At 44.0% G+C, this 18611-nt stretch overlaps 1 protein-coding gene across 1 annotated transcript; it reads left to right on the top strand.

Moving 5' to 3' along the window:
- Positions 1–468: 468 nt before the first annotated feature.
- lpcat2 (lysophosphatidylcholine acyltransferase 2) lies at positions 469–10378 on the top strand. The gene is made up of 14 exons (XM_037096247.1): positions 469–1022; positions 1467–1609; positions 3463–3680; positions 4086–4198; positions 4525–4585; positions 4984–5042; positions 5436–5470; positions 5674–5728; positions 6189–6271; positions 6641–6766; positions 6859–7012; positions 7572–7670; positions 8806–8947; positions 9041–10378. The coding sequence occupies exons 1-14, from the start codon at positions 912–914 to the stop codon at positions 9217–9219; spliced, it is 1578 nt and encodes a 525-aa protein (XP_036952142.1). The 5' UTR covers positions 469–911; the 3' UTR covers positions 9220–10378.
- Positions 10379–18611: the final 8233 nt, after the last annotated feature.

The raw sequence follows: 18611 nt of genomic DNA, 5'->3' as shown, positions 1-18611 counted from the left end.
ATTATTGGATTATGAAGTCTGTGTGTAAGCATCACTTTGATATTAAAGCAGTGATGGAGCAATTTGTAACTCCTTCACACTGTGAGGTAGAACTATTACTGCATTATATTTTATGAGCACGTGTTTTTAATGGAAAATCTGGTTGTAGTGAAGCTGTAAAATGCATCTAATGGAGTAAAACAGAAGTGAATCCAGAGGTGTGAGGTAGAATAAAATGCCAAGTAAATATTGACTCTCCACTGCTGCTGCTGCAAAAAAAGAAAAGAAATCAGAGAGCGGACAGGAGTGTGTTTATTAACGGCCTGGACCAAATGAGAAAGTGTTGTGAAACAGCGCCATCTGGTGGACATTCGTGACAGCTCGCAGAAAGTAGGCCAACGCATAAACACGGTATTATAACATATTTTCGTAACACGCTGCACGGTCGCTTCTTGAGCATTATCTCCAGTGTCTGTGCGCTCATGTCCTGCACAGATTCGCAGGTCTGAACCCTCCATCAGTTTCCTGGTGCACGCTGCTCCCGAAATCAGACATAAATTGTTCCCTCGCCAGATTTACTGGAAATACCTGTGCTGTGGCGACAGTATCCTGCAGACAGCCGGCTTCACGGCGTATGCAAAATGATGCAAAAGCACCTGCTACGGCTTGCAAACATCACACTCGGACCCCCTTCAGCAGGAGCAGCGGACCGTGTTGTAGGTGGAGCCTGAGCGCGCAGTCCGGGTCTTTGCTCTCCGCGCCTGCTCGCGTCTGCGCTCGGCCCCCCTCGATTCTGATCGTCCGATTACTTGCGGGCTAAATGAGAGAGCGGGGTCTCCTGTTGAGGAAGTGACATGATCACATAACGGCGCGTCCGACAAACACACACGCAGAGACACACTGCGGCCCGTCTCGTCGTTCGCCGGACCGCAATGCCGCCACAGCGAGTGTTCGCCCTGCCGAGGCAGCAGTCCCTGCTCCTGCCGGCCGTCATCAACCCGTTCGTCCAGGACACCAAGCTCCCCACAGCCGCTGTCATCAAAGTGAGTATCGACTCCAGTGGTCATGTAGAGGGAAGGCTTTGAAGATATATATATATATATATATGTGTGTGTGTGTGTCTGCATCGCTTTGGGCGACAGTGTATCAGCCGATGTGTGAGATTTTACACATACACACACACACACATATACTCACACACACACAAACACATACACACAGGCTGCTGTGTAACCAGGGCCGATAATCTTCTGCAGCGAGGCTTTGACAATCGGCTTGTAAAGCCTCGTTATGTGCAGCACAAACAATGAGAGCCGTTGTGCGCTTTCTAGAAAAGCTGTCCAGACCCGTGCGTGTGTCTGCTGCTCTGAGGAATGTCAACACGCCAGGCTCGCTGCTCACTCTGACAGCAGGCCAGACGTACACAAATCCTACACTTTTACAGGCCCGTGAACTCAAATGTGTGCGCTTCCTTCCTCCAAATGCAGTGCGTCCTCCTGGGGATCTTCCTGGTGCCAGTCCGCGCCATCCTCCTGTCCCTGGTGCTCATGGTGACATGGCCGGTGTCTGTCATCATAACCTTCAAGCATCCTCTGAAAGGAGCCGTAGAGCCAATGACAGGCTGGAGACGGTAACGTGCACACCAACATATCCCCAGTGCAACACACACACACACACACACACACACACACACACACACACACACACACACACACACACCATAACCACCAGACTGGCACCAGAATCCATGACCTGCAGGGGATCAGCCTCAGTGACTTAGAACTAAATAACTGCACAGTGCAGCTGCCTTGTTGACATGCACGGACAGGTGTGTTTGTCTAACTTGGCCTGTCCTGGTGCATGTACAGCACACCGAGGCTGTGTTGGTATGCAAAGCAGTCGCATGTTGCCCGTCAACATTGCTTTTTGGTGGAGGGACGCTTTGAGAATCGACCAAGAACGTCCTGAGTTTCACTGGACCAAAATAGTAAATGCTACTAAAGCAAAAATAAGCAGTACAGGCAGTGTGTTCTGTGGTTTCCTGCTATGACAGCATATTCTCAAAATAATAGCTCCTGACATGACTTGAAGAATGTGCAGCTGCGTGGTGGTGCTGCCGCATCATGCTCTGTCTTGATGGTATCTGCACCGCGAGCAGAACTCAGGCTCACTTCCCCTCGTTTCTTGGAAAGGGAAGGAGTCAAGTAGTATTGGTGGGTCATTCTTAGGAGGAAGTGAACTTTTTTGTTGGGTAGATACTATAAATGATATGTACAAAGTGTGTCTTGTGTAAATGAACTGAATGGGTGGCCCAGTTAGATACATCTGTGTCTACACCCTTAGATAAACACAGTATGTAAATACATTTCAAGGCAGTTAAGCGTGTAAAAATGCATGTATTGGCAAATATCTAAAGGTTGGATTGTTGTATTTTACCTCTTCGCTTTCGAACCGGGTGCAACAAGCACATTCTTGCGAACTTAGATCACAGATTTTCAGTGATAATGATTAAACATGTGTAGGTACCGACCGAAACCAGAAGAGAAGCTTATCTACGTTCACCAGTTTACTGCTCTGCTGTCACCAAGCACAGACATTCTCACGGTGGTTAAACCAAGTGATTACCGGTGTTGTAAAAAAGAAAAAAAGGTGCGTTCTTAGTAATCCCACTGTGAATCAGCACCTCGTTTGTGAATCTACTTAGTTTTCAGACACTCTTCGATCAGGTTGTATCGGTTTACCGGTTTCAGGGCATAGCGTGGTTTGAACATAATTATCAGACATATATTTCAAGTTTCAAGCAACTTTCAGTCTGTCAGGACATAACATGGGTGTGGAATTATAAGAAAACATTAGCTAAACCACCCATATATATATATATATATATATATATATATATATATATATATATATATATATATATATCATGACACTGTGAAACTCTAAGCCTGCTTTGTGCCTGCTTCCTATTTAAGTGGTCAACATCTTCGCCACAACATCTTGATCAGCTGACTGTGTTTGTCTGGGGAGCTTTTGTCTCCTTTCAAATCTGCATTATGTTGCATTCAACTTCCTGCCCCAATGAACAGAGAGAGATTCAAAGATTGATGCATCTTTAAATATTCATAGGTTTTGCTCCCTATCTCTGTTCATCATGTCTCAATATGATTTCTCTCTCTCTCTCTCTCTCTCTCTCTCTCTCTCTCTCTCTCTCTCTCTCTGGGGAAGCAATGGAGCGGTACAGGAAAGTACAGAGTGGTGTAACTCCTTCCTGTTACTTAAGCACTTCCAATTCAGACTATTAGTTAGCCCATAAAAAAAAATCCCTTACAAATGTGCTTTTCTGATTGAGTTCATACCCTGATGACACAGTGTTAACATGGCTGATCCCACTGTGAAATGAGGTCGTGCCTTTTGAACTCAAATCTCTTTTTCCCTTAAAAAATGCACCATGATTGCCTAAAATGTTCCCGTCACCTCCAGGTTCATGTGTCGCAGAGTGATGGCCGCCCTGGGGAGAGCGTACTACTTCTGCATGGGCTTCAGAGTGGTGGTCAAGGGCAAGCAGGTCGGCAGCGGCGAGGCCCCCATCCTGGCCGTGGCGCCCCACTCCACCTTCTTTGACGGGATCGTGTGCATTGTTGCAGGCCTGCCCTCCACCGTCTCCCGCGTCGAGAACCTGGCTACGCCCATCTTTGGCAGTGAGAAACGTTTCATTTTGCTCTTTTTGTTCAGGACAGGAAAGTGGAGGGCGTATGTGTCTGTGGGGGGGTGGGGGGGAGGCTTCCTGGTCTTCTCGACCTCCAGATCGTGTGTGTGTGAATAAACAGAAGTGTGAAACTAGCGTGCCACTTAGTTAATTTCTGTTTATCCTCATATGGCTGCACAATTTCACACCGTCTTTCTAGATTAAAGAGGGGCTTGTTACACGAGTAATAAAGAGTCATTATCCTCCAGGATAGACTTTCATTTAATTAAACACATTGGAAATCCCATTACCTGGTGTCAGACATCATAACTGATATTTACCAATGTGCTTTGAGAAGTTAAGAGTGTGCTGTCTAACGATATCTTCAGTAAGTAACCACAATCTGCTCTCTGTGCAGGGTTTGTGCGCTGTCTCCAGCCAGTGTTGGTGTCCAGACAGGATCCGGACTCCAGGAAGAACACGATCCAAGAGATTGACAGCAGAGCCAAGTCAGGCGGCCACTGGCCACAGGTCCGTCACAACACGGACAAAAAAAACATCCTCTATGCAAAAAAAAAAAGGCCACTGATGTGTAAACCTGTTAGAGAATGGACTGTAGCAGCAGAGAAAGCTTCAAGCTTATCACCAGTGTCTCAGGATGTTAGCATGGTTTCACAGTTTCCTTTGTCAGGTTCAGAAGACCACGTAGTTTTAATTGTGTTTCCTTTTTTCAAAGCAGTTATTTCAAAAGCGCACTCATGCATCCTGTTGTAAGCAGCATCATTTTAAGATTACATACTTGATTACAATGACGCAGCGTGCGATCTTAACCTTTGCCCCGGTGCTTTGTTCCTCAGGTCCTGATATTTCCAGAGGGAACGTGCACAAATCGTTCATGTCTCATCACGTTCAAACAAGGTGAGATGCAAACTTGCAAATTTCACGTCATTTCAGTGTCATTTTTTCCCCCCCTTTTTGCAACAAAACACGTTGATTACAAGGAAAATAATAGCAGAGAGAAATACAGAACAATCTGCTATTCACTGTCAGTTCCAATTGTTGGGTTTAGCACATCTTCCATTTACTGCAAACGGATCTGCCGAGCAGCAGGGCCACACAGCAGAGGCAACACGCGATACCACACTGCTCCATTCATTCGTTATGTGATGTGGTTTTGTGCATTGACTTATTACCAACTGACACCCACATAACTGCTTTTGAGGGCAAGTGGGAGAACTCACTTCGGTTTGTCTTACAGCTAGTCAGCGTTCGCTCCGTTCGTGATGAGAAAAATAACAGTCTTCTCTGTGTGTTAGGTGCCTTCATCCCAGGGGTCCCTGTGCAGCCCGTGATCATGAGATATCCCAACAAACTGGTGAGTGACTGTAACGCGGCATCAACGCGTATTTAATCTCACGCGACGAGAGCAAAGTTCACAGCGGCGCGCCGTACTCTGATAGTTTGCATAGAAAATAAATGCAGATTCAAAGAGGGAAATGCACAGTACGTTCACTTACAGGACAGTTTGTTTATTGCCTTCCGGGCAAAGAGCGTATCAGTAAGTGGAATCTCCACATCGTTGTTGACATCCTGTTGTGTTTGCCGTCAGTTTTTTTTATGGGTTTGGCCTGCTGAAGTGGCAAACTTGACAAATAGAGACTGATATATAGAAGTGTAGCTGTATGACACAGCAGCATGTGTACTAGTCTATCCCTCTGTTGGTGTTTTAAGAAGCTTCATGCATCCCCCCCCTCTGCTTTTCCTCCAGGACACGGTGACCTGGACTTGGCAGGGCTTCAGCTCGTAAGTACGCCTGCTGCACTCGTGTATCTTCGAAATGTCTCTCCACCTTAAATTGTGTATAATGTGGCGAAGGCGGCGTCTTCTGCTACTTCTCCTTAGACAGTAAATACGCTTGCAACACAGTAACTGCAATATTATTGCCTTGCATTGCAACACATGTCGCTACCTGTGAGCCAGTATGTCCTGCTTTGTGTTCCGTGTAGGAGGACGCTGCTGCTGCTGACTCTGAGCCAGCTGTACACCACAGTAGAGATAGAGGTAACAGAGAAATGTGGTTTCACAAACTGAATACCCATCATCTCACTATCTCCTGCGGTCGCCACTAAAAACACAGTAGGCCTTCGATCTGTTAGAAGCATTTCTGTTCAACACTGCTCCATCTGTCGATATAAAATACTCTTTCTAAGCTCATGATTCTGAGTTTCAGGTGATTATACATTGATGAAAACATAGTTATCCATATTATATTCCATTTCAACCCCTAAATCCCACACACTGACCCTTAAAAGATTGTAAAGCTTTATTGGTGGTATCAGTTTCACTCCCTGTTGTTGAGTTCAACCCAAGAAAGTGTGCAACCTTCATTGGGTTTTGGTGCTATATCATCCCAAGTGCCAGATGTGTCGAGTGCATTACCGGATTTGATTTCCACGCAAAGTTTTACAAGTTTTCTTTGCTGTTTGATCTTCCGATCCCGTCTGCTCGCTCTGTTTTTCAGTTCTTGCCGCCACATATCCCCACAGAGGAGGAGAAGAAAACCCCGGCTCTGTTTGCCAGCAGAGTGCGAGCAAGCATGGCCAAGTAAGTGTTCGGTGGCCGTAAATGCACTCGTGCTACTTTTGTGTAGCTTCAGCAAAATACACACAAGATATATGCTTAGATAAGCAAACATTAACCGCTAAACACACAACAAGTTCATGTAAGTTGAAGAGATAACTGAGTCAGTGCTGAGTGGTAGAGACGGCGCTGTTTTATGTGATGGCCAGAAGCTAAATTCAAACAATCATGCTGCATTTTTACTGACATTATATCCACATTAGTTTGCAGTGAGTTTGTTTTTTTCACTCCTCTGAGAAGTCCAAACGTTGTACATGTTCTCAGCCTGCTGCATCAAGCACCACAAGCACTTGAGCCGAGCATTTTTCTTATATACGAACTGTCTTCTTTCAGTGCTTTGGGAGTTCCAGTGACAGACCACACGTATGAGGACTGCCGCCTGATGATCTCAGCCGGCGAGCTGACGCTGCCGATGGAGGCCGGCCTGGTTGAGTTCACCAAAATTAGCCGCAAACTCAAGTAAGAACATCCCACTTAACCACACTGTTGGCATCGCCAGGCAGGGACATTAACAATGACACGTATGGCTCCTTGTCCCCCTGCTCCCTCAGTCTGAAGTGGGACAATTTGAGGAAGGAGCTGGAGGGCTTCGCAGCCATGGCCAGCTCATGTAAAGGAGGACGCATCACCATCCAGGAGTTTGCCAGTTTCCTGAAGCTACCCATCAACCCAGCCCTCGAGGAGCTGTTTGCACTGTTTGACAGAGTGAGAGACATGTGTATAAATGACAATTACATAGCGAAGTGCCTTTTCGTTGCCACACAGCCAGGGGTGTTGGGGATTGGCTTTAGTTGACCATGGCCATGACGCATCCTATAGGAAATGTAATGGCAGCAATCTTAATATTCCATTTGCAATATCACACACACACACATAGCGTCACTGCGTATCGTGTGTACCAGTGGAAATAAAACTGGGTCATCGTGGTGTGGGTTCAGGATTGATGCAGCCTGGAAGAGGAAACTATGATCCAGCTAATCTGGCCTCCTTCCCTGGTATTTGCACCAGAGGTCTGAGTGGGACGGGAGGACTAAAAGCATAAAAACAGCCTCTAACATCCACTTCACTGAGGATCCTTTTTCCTCAGAACCTTTGTGTCTCATTATTTTTCAGTCGTATTAGAAGTCATGCTTATACTCAAGCATTCAAAATTCGAAACAATGAAATTCTGTATTTTTAGACCATTAAAAGGGTAAAGTGCTATCCATTATAATCATATGTGCATCTCTAGTGTATTTATTTCTGTGTCTTTGACCCTGTCCAGAACGGAGATGGCACCATAGACTTCAGAGAGTACGTCATCGGTGTGACCATCCTGTGTCGACCAGCCAACACCGAAGAAGTTCTACGAATGGCTTTCCAGGTACGACTCCAGGAATCTCCCGACGCTGCGCTGCTCATCTGAGGGACAAATTCTCTAAACACTGAGGGCATAAAATTTCAGGTTTTCTTAATTAAGGATTAATATAAGAAGGCTTATGTACTGTGAGTTAAGCACAACAGCATCTTAGCTAATTTACTTCTGGAGGAAGTGGGACTATGTGGGCGTGCAGTGGTGCACGTGTCAACTTGCTGTCGGAGACGAGAGCGAAACAGCGCAGTTAGTACTCAAGTATTGATGCAATGATTTAGCATTGAAACCACTAAAAATATTCAGTATTGGTATGTATTGATATTTTTTGAGTTAGTTATAGTTTTGACAAGACTACGCTGAATACAAATACAGAGACGACACAGATATGCGTGTTTAAATATGAGGTATCCACTTTAAAGAGCCGTCTGAGAGGTAGACCTCCTCAGGACAGCCTGAACTCTTCAAGGCGTGGAATCAAACACTGTTTCAGAAATGTTTCACACTGGTCACACAGAGTTGCTTCAATCACACATTTCCCGTTGAGATATTCTTTTAGGGTTGGATATTTTGTTTTCTGAGTTTTATCACCCGATTACAGCGGAAGTTTTACAGGATGCTGTAACTAGAACCTGCAACAAAGTATCTCTGTAGATCTACAGTATATATAATGTTTACTTTTTATGATACATATGTAAAGATAATCTTAGAATTACAACAAAAAATCCAAATGGGATGGAAAGAAAAGTGCTAGATTTAAGCTAAACTGCCCTGCCTTGTTTTTATTTGATATCAGCGCTCGGCAGACAGTCGCAGCAGCAGCAGCACTGTAGCAAGAACAGAGGCAGCCTTCAGAGAGGCTTGGATAATGTCAAGTTAACAATGTGTGTCTGTTGTGGGGGAACATGGAGTCTTTCTGCCGGCCGTAATGTCAAACGTGGTTTTGGACAAGCAGCTCTGGTGTTTATGTAACGTTACCGAAAAGTTATTTTTGTCCCGACTAATTTGATAAAAGCAAATTTACCAGATTTTTTTGACAGACCCACCCACCCATTTGCACATTGTAAAATAACCGTTATTTCTCCCAAACGTGCACACATTTGAAGGTGGAATGAATTTTTCCCTGCTTGTGTCATCTCTCCTGCAGCTGTTTGATTCAGATGAGGATGAGAGAATCACCCGAGAGGAGTTCACCGCTCTGCTGCGCTCGGCTCTTGGTGTGTCCGATCTGAACATGGCCAAGCTCTTCAAGGAGATCGATGCTGACGGCTCTGGTTTCATCACCTTCAGTGAGTGGACTCTTCCTAAAGGAGGTCCAACGCAAGGCTAAATTTTCTGTCTTTTGCTTTTCTTCCTCATGCACCTGTCTTTTCTCGTTTCAGGTGAATTTCAAGCCTTTGCCACGACCCACCCGGAATACGCCAAGCTCTTCACCACATACCTGGAGCTTCAGAGATATCAAGCAATCCAGGAGGCGATGCCGGGCGATCTGGAATTGGCCGGTCCGAGCTGTTCAGGGGATAAACAGGAAGAAAGCACCTCTGACAAAAAAGACGACTGAGTACCAGGATGACCGTGAACTCTCTCTTCGAGAGACAGAGCACTGAAACCACTGCACTGAGAAGGAAAAACAACAAAAAAAAGTGTCATCTGCCCTCCAACGACTTTTTTTTTAAGCAAATTCCAGTCATTTGCCACAGCAGAGCCATATTGTAGGTTATGTGCTTGCCTTTTTTATAGATGGTTTTAAGAGTGCTTCTATTTTCAATTTTAGTGCCTTATAGAGATTTTGAAGAACCACTTCCCCCCCAAAGCCACTGCACAAGAAACATCTTCCTCTATTCCTAAAGGTGTGTGTGCACGCAGGTGTGTGTGTGTGCATGTGTGCAAAAACAAATGAAAAGCTGGTCAAAGGATGAAAAATATGTTCAAAACTGACCAGAAAATGTTGTAATTGTCTAACCCCTGCAATCTCTAGAGTTCTAATGTTTGTGTTTTATGACGTACCTTTTCCAGATTGTAAACTGCCTCTCGACATGGATACATACTCCTCTGTATAGCCTGAGTTTACCCTTGCTTGGACTTAGATGAACGCAGCTTTGTGAACTCCCAACTCCCCCCTTTTGTCTTTGTGGTCCTTTGTAAATGAGTGAAAAAAAAAAAAAAAATTGCCAAACCAACACCTTTTTTAAACATAAGCAAAGAGTCCTCGTGCTTCTGTGTTGCAGTATAATTAGTGTACAGTAAGCTTTATTAAGATCCTTCCAATCTGGCAACCCCGCAGATGTTCTGTATTAAAGCAATGTCTACCAAGAGCATACATGCTGTGCATCACACTTTTTTTTTTTCCAGCGCTCAGGGACACAGACCTTGTAAGACGGCTGTATAATTAGCCAGAGGTTTGCTTTGCATGTGTATCCATTTGCATTTCTACTGAAGATTGTTGTTGCTGAGACAGCAGCGTGTTCACGCAGCTTTAAGTTGACTAAAGCACATCAACCACTGAAAATAGGGCAATTTGTGAGCAAAAAGGACAACAGTGCTTCTTCACAACAGCATATTCCAGCGGGGTATGCTTACTGATTAACTAGCAGCACTGTTATTTATTTAGCAAGGTGCATTGCAATTATGTGATTTCTTTCTTTTTTTTTTCTGTTGTTGTTGTTGTTGTTACCACTGCAGCGTTTGCTTTTTAAAATAAAACAAGAACACGATTGTAATTCTGCTTGTGTATTTATATTCACCACTGAGGAAACTTGTAATGACTTTTTTGTGTTTTTAATGAGGCGAAGGTTCAATTAAGGGGCCACAGCTGTAAACTCCGAGTCTCCAAACTACCACCAGGTGGCAGCAGTCACCCATTACATGTCTGTATATTCTGTGTGTTTTTTGTTCTGCCTGTGAGTCGATCCTTGGCATTTTGACCTGCCCCTTAAATTAATGTCGGAGTTTGACAACGGTGAGATTTAAGCAAGAATCAGATATCAGATTAAAGGTGTGGCACGCTTGGGGAAAGGTAAGAGAATGCATATGAATGTTTGTAATGCATAAAACTCAAGAGCAATGTTGTTTTTTAAAATGTTGGATAAAAGTATATGCATATGTTGATGTGTCATGATTTAAACTGAATCAATAACTGTGCAAATGTTTTAAGCTGCAGCAAATGTTTGATTTAATCATCCATGAACTCCTGCATGATAACACAAGGTATGCCAAGAAATGGATGATTTTTCCTCAATTATATATACTTGTTCCCTTTTTCAAAAGCCCCCAAAACAATCAGACATGACACCAATGAACAAAATGAAACAAGCAAATTACCAGCTCACAGAAAACGTTAAATGTTTTCATGAATCTGGAGTCCATAGAATCAAGATCTAATGGAAAAGACCTGAGACGAAGGCTAGAAAACTGAAATCCTGGATAATCAAAGTACAGCACCAGTACATTTAGTTTCCAGGACGACACCTCTTCCTCATAATACGTTTAAGAAAGGGGCCCCAGATGTTAAACTCCGGATGTGATGTGAGTTTACCAAAATGTATCCAAGGTAGAGACAAGAAATCATATCATTTAACAATTTGTTAAAGCAAGGAGGGGAAACAGACGCCCGCCCTCTCAGGATAAACCTTATTGCTATGACCAGCAACCTGCTATCAAAGAGAGATTGTAGGAGATTAGTTGTCTGAAATGTCGCTGTGCAAATGAAAACTGTCACCCCAGAAAACTCTTGAGCTTGAGGCGAAACCAGATAAGATGGCCGAGGGTCTGAGTGATCGCAGGTAACAGAGCCAGAAGGAAAGATTATGCTCAGTGTGTCTTGGACAGGTGCAGCCGATGGATGACTTTAAAGTGAAACTCTTTCCAAAATGCAACCTAGGCTTTTTTTTTTTTTTTTTTAATGTACCTGAGTCAAACCTTGGTGTAAAATCATGATTACAACGAAAGAGGCACTTTAAAGATTTACCATATTTTTGCCTTGGGGCAAATTAGAGATAGCATCAAAATCGCTATTTTTTAAAACACTAAGAAGGCTCGACACAACATGAAACTTTGCTGGTAGTATCACCAGGGTCTCTACACATGAACACCAGCACTGAGAACATTGTTTGTGTACACAGAGTTTACTAAAAAGAGAGTTTTTGGACAACTCACGTTAGCAGATGTTTCCCTTCTGCGAGTGAGAAGTGTCGATCTCTGAACACGACGTAAATGTAAACTCTATGCACACAAACAATGTTCTCAGTGTTCGTGTTCAAGCCTAGGTTGCATTTAGCGAGAGTTTCACTTTAAACTGAACAAGTAAACAGTCTCAAATTGATCTTATCCAACCCTTTCACCATCCTCAATGTAGAGAGAGGAGGGATTTCTAGAGATTAGAGACCAAAAAAAAAAAAAAAAGCTGTTAAATTAAGTGGTTAGATGCAGGGATTCTCCTCATTTGGTCATAAATGTTGTTGAGCATCGAAGTGAGGCAGAGACTCCCTGACATGCCAAAAAAAAAAGAGTGACCAGGAGGGAGGAAAAATGTCACCTGAAGCTGAGTGAAAGATACAACAATGGGTGATGATGCAGAGATCCTTAATAGAAGACAGCCTCTTATCTGACAAACCATCAAGCTTGGCTTCAAGCAAGAGGTCTGACAAATAGGAGCAGAAATTGACAGCTCTGAAAGACCCAGAACGCCCTTGATTTGCCTTGGAACGTTAAACAAGTTACGCAAACTGAAGCCGTTTGACTGATGACTGGATTTAGTTTAGGGAACGAAGTCTTGGCTGTCAAGGAGGTCCCCCCGTGAAAGTTTCGCTGCGTAACAGGCCTCAAGTCTCCGGCCAACTGGGGCAGAGGATGCTCCTCTGCCACAGCTGGAGAAGGAGTCCAGAAAAGCTATGCTCGGACATTACAGGCCCACAATAATGTGGTAAGACAGGAAGGAAAATCCAACTTTAGCAGTGAACCTCTTGTAAGTGTGCCCTAGAGATATAGGTGGACTTGTTTGCCCAGATAAAGCGCATAACCACAGAGACTGTTGTCTGGAGAGGAAGGGCTTGTTAAGCTAAACAAGTTCAGGCAGCACTGACATCTTATTAACATTAACTCGCCATATTAAAGAAGAAGGATGAGTTTCCATGTATCTATCACGACTTTAAGCTCACCAATCAAAATCCAAATATTTAAGCGCTTTGGCTCTCTGGGGATATAAATCAGTGGATTCACAAAATGTTCACTAGACACTCAAAAGGCTAACAGTCAAGGCCATCAGAAAGAGGCTAGACACGGCCAGATGTGCCACACCTTACTGCGATGATTTAGAGAATGGCTTTAATAAAAACAAGCCACGCATTTGAGAGCTGGACCAAAAAAAACAGAGGGAGAAGGCAGAACCAGTCGGATTCTCTGGTGCATGAAAGCTCAAGGAAGATCTATTATGGTTATTCAAAACAGAGAATTCGGGACACAAGCGTAAATTATTCTCAACAGAATCATAAAGTTCTTGCCAAAGACATTTTTCTTTTCAAGAAAAGCAAACATTTATTTCCTCTCGATTTGGTCAAAAGCCGACAGATCATCCAAAGACATAACAGTTAATTAGAGTTCATTATGTTTCACGATCGCCCAGTGTTGGAGAAGGGCAATCTATCCGCAACGAACCCGATTCAGGGCGGATTAATGTGCTCGTTAAACGAATTTGTCAGAACTTTTGTAATAATCGTTCCGCTGTCACTGTCAACCAAGCTTAAAGGACAATAGGAGGCAACATTAGTGTCATCACTGTCTCTCTTTTTTTTCCAAGAGAAGACAGATATGAGCATCAAGTATTAGGAAAAATCCATTCTTGCACAGGAGCAGCTTACCATCTGGAGGAGAAGGGGAGCAATTATGTCATGTCATCCATTTCAAGTCAGAAAGCATTTCCTGCCTCGCAGCTTCGCCGTGAAGTGGAGTGTCCTGCGCATGAAGAAAGTCAACATCCACAACAAATGCCTTAACCTTAGAGATATAACACATAACTTCGGTATGTAAAATCATCGTTATCAAGCTATTGGTTGCGCAGTGGGAGAGGAAATCTGTCAGCTTGAACTCCGCATAAGTCAAGAACATACCTTTGTTGTCCAGACAGCGTCGAGGGTGTCGCCAGAGTTTGTGTGGTCTCATGTGAATAATTTCTGTTATCAGCCTCTATACTGTCAAACCGCGAGGACATAAAGTGACCGCCTAATCTTATAGAGGCATATTTCAAGAAATCTATCTTTCCTTTTGTTTTGTTCAAAGCACAGAAAACCTCAGAAATATCGTAAAGAAAATAACTTCGCACACGTGACTTATGACTATAATCGTCTGGCTTGTCTGCATTGCGGGGTGCTTGTTTCGTTTGGCCCTCTGTGTGAACGAACCTGTTTTCATTAGAAGGTGGGGAGAAGAGAGACTGTATCTGTGTGCTACAGGAACATCTTATCAAAACAGAAACAATATGAAAGTGCTTGGAAACAATGTAATGTATTGATGCTGACAGACTGGGAACACTTCTTCACCGTATGTGATCATCTTTTCTGTCAATATCACAGCAAATATGTGTTCAAGATTCAAACATTTTCATCAGATTACAGTCGCGGCTCTCCATTGTTGTGGAGTAACTTTGTACCAAAAAAGAAATTAATCAACAAAGAATATAGAATAAAAAGAGACATTAACAACTACACAAACCATGAATCCATTCTGGCATAACAGGAGAATAGTTCATCTGTCAGGCGGCCATGACTCTAATACAAATGTTATAGATGCTGAAACAGTTCACACCGATGTGCGCTCACACACACACACACACACACACACACACACACTAAAAAAAGTGCACAGTCTTGCTCTGTATACACACACACACACACACACACACCGGAGGCCGAAATGAATGATGGAGAGCGGGCCGCTTCATTAAAAGCACGCTGTTCGACAAACTGTGATTACCAGCTGTGATTTCCACCTTCAATTTGTTTTAACCTTTTCAAACGTACAGAGGCTCATTTCATTTTAATCAAAATTGATGAGATGGCATGGAATCAATTAAGTCACACTGTTGCCGCGCTTACAACAGTGCGACTCCTTCCCCGACCCACCGGCTCCCGCTCTCCTCTCCGGTCCCACACCCCGCCATCCTCCCTCTTGCCTCTCGCATGGCTGTTGTATATTGCTGTATCCATTTCAGCCCTGCCTGGGGGGGCGATCCTGTCGCAGTAGATTGTGGGAGATATGTGTTGGTAATCTGATTTGGTCTCCTCAGGACCTGAGTGAGCGAGCGGCCTCTGTTTGTAGACTCACGCTGGACACGGGCCTCATACGGATGAGGGACTCTCTGTGCCGGGCTGGAAGGAAAGGTCAGAACCGACAGGCCTCGCTCTTAAATTGATGTGACACTACTGTGCGCCTCAATTTAACCAGGTAGCCCGGCTGTCTCAGGCAAAATGAAGCTCGGTCTTGGCTGTGATTCACTCCACGAGTTTAGACTCCGTCAGCCATTTATTTCAAAAACTTTTGCTGTATTTTAGCGACTATAGAATATCAATGAGTTTCACTTTGACTTTAAGTTATCCTCACATCCATTCTTACATTTTTAACACAGAAACAGTGTATGTATAACTTTTACCTGCATGACTACAAAAACACAGCACAGCAGTCTGATTCATTATTGATGCAACAGTGTGACAATTTGAAACAAGTGAAAAGTGACTGGGCTTCGTCACTGTGAGGATATTTACGGAATGTTGGGTAAGAGGAAGTTATTTTGGCTTTATGTTCCTATAGAAAAGACCTTCCTGCTAAAAACAACAGGATACCTGGGAGTGTATATACACTCCTGTGACCCCCCCTTTGTCCTGACGAACATGCGTGACGAACATGGATGTACTGCATGAAACATTCTGCACGGCGTTAACGTTCGCTCACAGGTTAAAGCAGTGGTTCAAACTCAGAGGTTGGCCACCCGCGGAGGGTGTAGGGCCACTGCAGGTGCGGCCGGATGACAAGGGGAAAGGGCAAAATAAACAAATAAAAGTGTGCTGATCTTGACTAAAAGTTTTTTATCTGTAGGGGGGCATCCTACAAAAAGTTTGAGAACCACTGGTTTAGGGAAGTGAGGGTAAGCTGTTGGCTCGGGCTTCGGAGTGAGTGGAAATCCTGTAAATGCTTCATGTGTGGAAGAAATGTTAACGGTGTTCACTCCTTAACCTTCCACTGGTAATCTAGAAGCGTGAAATATACAGTAAAATATTCAAACCCCAAGACCCAAGACTTTTCTTCATGTCTTTCATCATTTCATCAAAACATTTTGGATTCCCTTTTAATTCACGCTTCATTCACCTTTTTACAACACCAGAGGAACTGAACTGGTGCTGGTAAAGTTTTCCGATCAGTGTCGTGGGTGAGATTGTGTTTGAATGCTGAGCTGAAGTCAACAAACAGCAGTCTGACATAACTTTGTTGTTTTCAAGGTGTGTGAAGACCGAGTGGAGGGCAGTGGATATGAAAGCCCACCAGTGAGGTCCAGGCCTGGTGATGGGATGTGGTCTGGAGAGCCAGTTTCTGGGGGGGTGGGGGTGAGAGCAACAGGGCAGTAGGCATTAAGACTAGACACAGCAGATTTTTTAGGTACAACGTCTCCGGTGACAGTGAGATGTTGAAAATGTCAGTAATGACATTAGCTAGCTGTTTGGCATGACATGTTATTATTATCTTATTACACAGTTGGGTATATTATCTGGACCAGGAGTCCTATTCTTCTTCACTCTCTGCAGGATTTTGCTTGACATGCTGTGTCTCTTGGCACATTACGGGGCTTCCAGTATAATTTTCAAAACATTTCTCAAAATGTGAACAATGCTGGGCAGCTTAAGCACCTCTTGTAAAGACAGACCCGCCTCCATCCAGCTGCTCAGTACAAACTGTTTTTGAATGTATAGATGCTGGCATGTACTCACACATATAAACACGTGCATCTTGCACCACTCTTCACTCCTGCAACCTGGCAAGCTGTCTCCTTGAGCTCTGCAGGGAGTTCCTCCAAACCTCATTGTTGCGTTTCCTTATCGCACCCGATGACACCTTGTTGATTTTCTCTCGTCTATTATTCTCTCAGGAAAGTGATTGTTCCCGACTTCCTGTGTGATGGTTTATAGGGAAAATGAAGGTCTCTGGTGAGGGCAAGGTTTAGGGAACCGTATAAAACATCAGTGGTCCAACGCCGGTATCTGCAGGCCAGATTTGTTTTCTTTCGCATCTCTGTGTTTGATTCTTTTCCAGATGTATTTTTGGATGACATACAGCAACCTTTCCTGTGTAACATCCAGGGATGGGTCAGCGTAAGGTTGTGGAAAGATTTGTCTTTTAGTTGTCAGTGAGACCGGCCAACAAAGGTGTTGAAGTGTTTAGGTTTTCCACACACTTGTCTTACCGCACGCTTCGAGACGAGGGAAAAACAAGATCAGTCACCATCACCACAGTTTTTTTCTTTTTATTTCCACTGTAGGAACTCAGCTTGACGTGTTACAGTGTTTATGATGGTGCAACTAAATGAAAAACTGTTTCTTCCTCCTATAGGATATCTAAGTTTGTTCTGAAGCTCATCCATAGGCCGAGTCTTCCTGTGAGACTTGACAGTTAATCACAGCCTCCTTTTTTCTTTTTCTTTTTTTTTCTTTCAAGCACTCTCAACAGTTCAAACAGCAATCATGCCAATCCTCCCGCTGTCAAGCCTCCCTTTTTGTGCCCCCTAATTACTACCCACCATTCAAACTCAACTTGTGCGTAGCCCCCCATTGTGTTCTCCTTTCACTAGTCACTTGGGGATTGAAGGGGTGTAACCAACTGAAAGATAAAACTCTTTGATATATGCTTGAAGGAGACTGCAGAAAAAAATTGAGGACAATGGTGCCGCATTCTGAAAAAGATCGATTTTGCAGAGTAGGTGTTACCTTCACTGACCTTCTGATGGGAAATATCCACCTCACTTCCCAGATGTGGTTAAATGCTGCCGAGAAAAATGTTGCTCTTCGTGACGCGACACCTGACTCACGGCACTGTTTCTCCTCACTGAATGTATACAACATGCAGGGACTTAACATTGCTGAGGTGCTTAAATCTTTGTAGATACTAGTAAAGCTCCGGAGAGAGAAGCTTAATGACAGTCCTCCTTTCGTAAGGCCCGGAGAGATTTAAACCAGGGAGTTTTAACGGGGTGCAGAACAAAACAAACCCCACTCAGTGCTAATACCTTGACCTGATTACCATGTGGCAATGAACTGGTAGTATAAGCATGCGGCATGACAAACATAAGAAATGGTCCTCGATGTCAAAATGTCACTTGAACGAAGCATCCTCGACGACATTTCCAAAGTTTGGAATCGCAGCTCGCATACACTCCAGAAAGTCTTTGTTGGGCAATAAAACATCTCATAAATGGTCGTTCTAAGTCATTCCTACTTGTGCTGTGGCGTTAAGGCGCTTTTTTTATGATTTAGGGTCGACACTAATGGCAGAGGTTAGTGGGCATTACAAAGGCTGAAACTGTGCGGCCACTTAAACACTGAAAGGAGGTGGGTGAAAGGTCATAGCGGGGTGTGGTGTGTTTGTGTGTGGAGGGGTTATTGCCCGTGAAGAGTGCCCTGCAATGAGGTAACGTAAAGAAGTACAGAGGTAAAAAAGGACTGAAAGGAGCAGGAAATACAGTTCTTTTCTGTGACCTGACCCAGACGTACTCTGGGTTAAATCCGGAGGGTCATACTGTGGCTGCTCAGAGGCCGCGTCTTGTTTCATTAGCCTCTCGTCTTGGGGTCAACACAGGAGAGCCCAGCCCTTAAGAACCAGAGGGAAGGTCTCAAGAATTGTGCGTAGCCAGAAGCAGGGATCCACGATGATTGAGGTAAAGGTGATGGATGATATCATTTTGCCTTGAGCTGTCCT

This window comes from Acanthopagrus latus, chromosome 4 (genome assembly GCF_904848185.1).
Source record: "Acanthopagrus latus isolate v.2019 chromosome 4, fAcaLat1.1, whole genome shotgun sequence".
Lineage (NCBI taxonomy): Eukaryota > Metazoa > Chordata > Actinopteri > Spariformes > Sparidae > Acanthopagrus > Acanthopagrus latus.
Note: the sequence above shows the minus strand (reverse complement) of the source record. Positions and strands in the feature narration are given on the sequence as shown.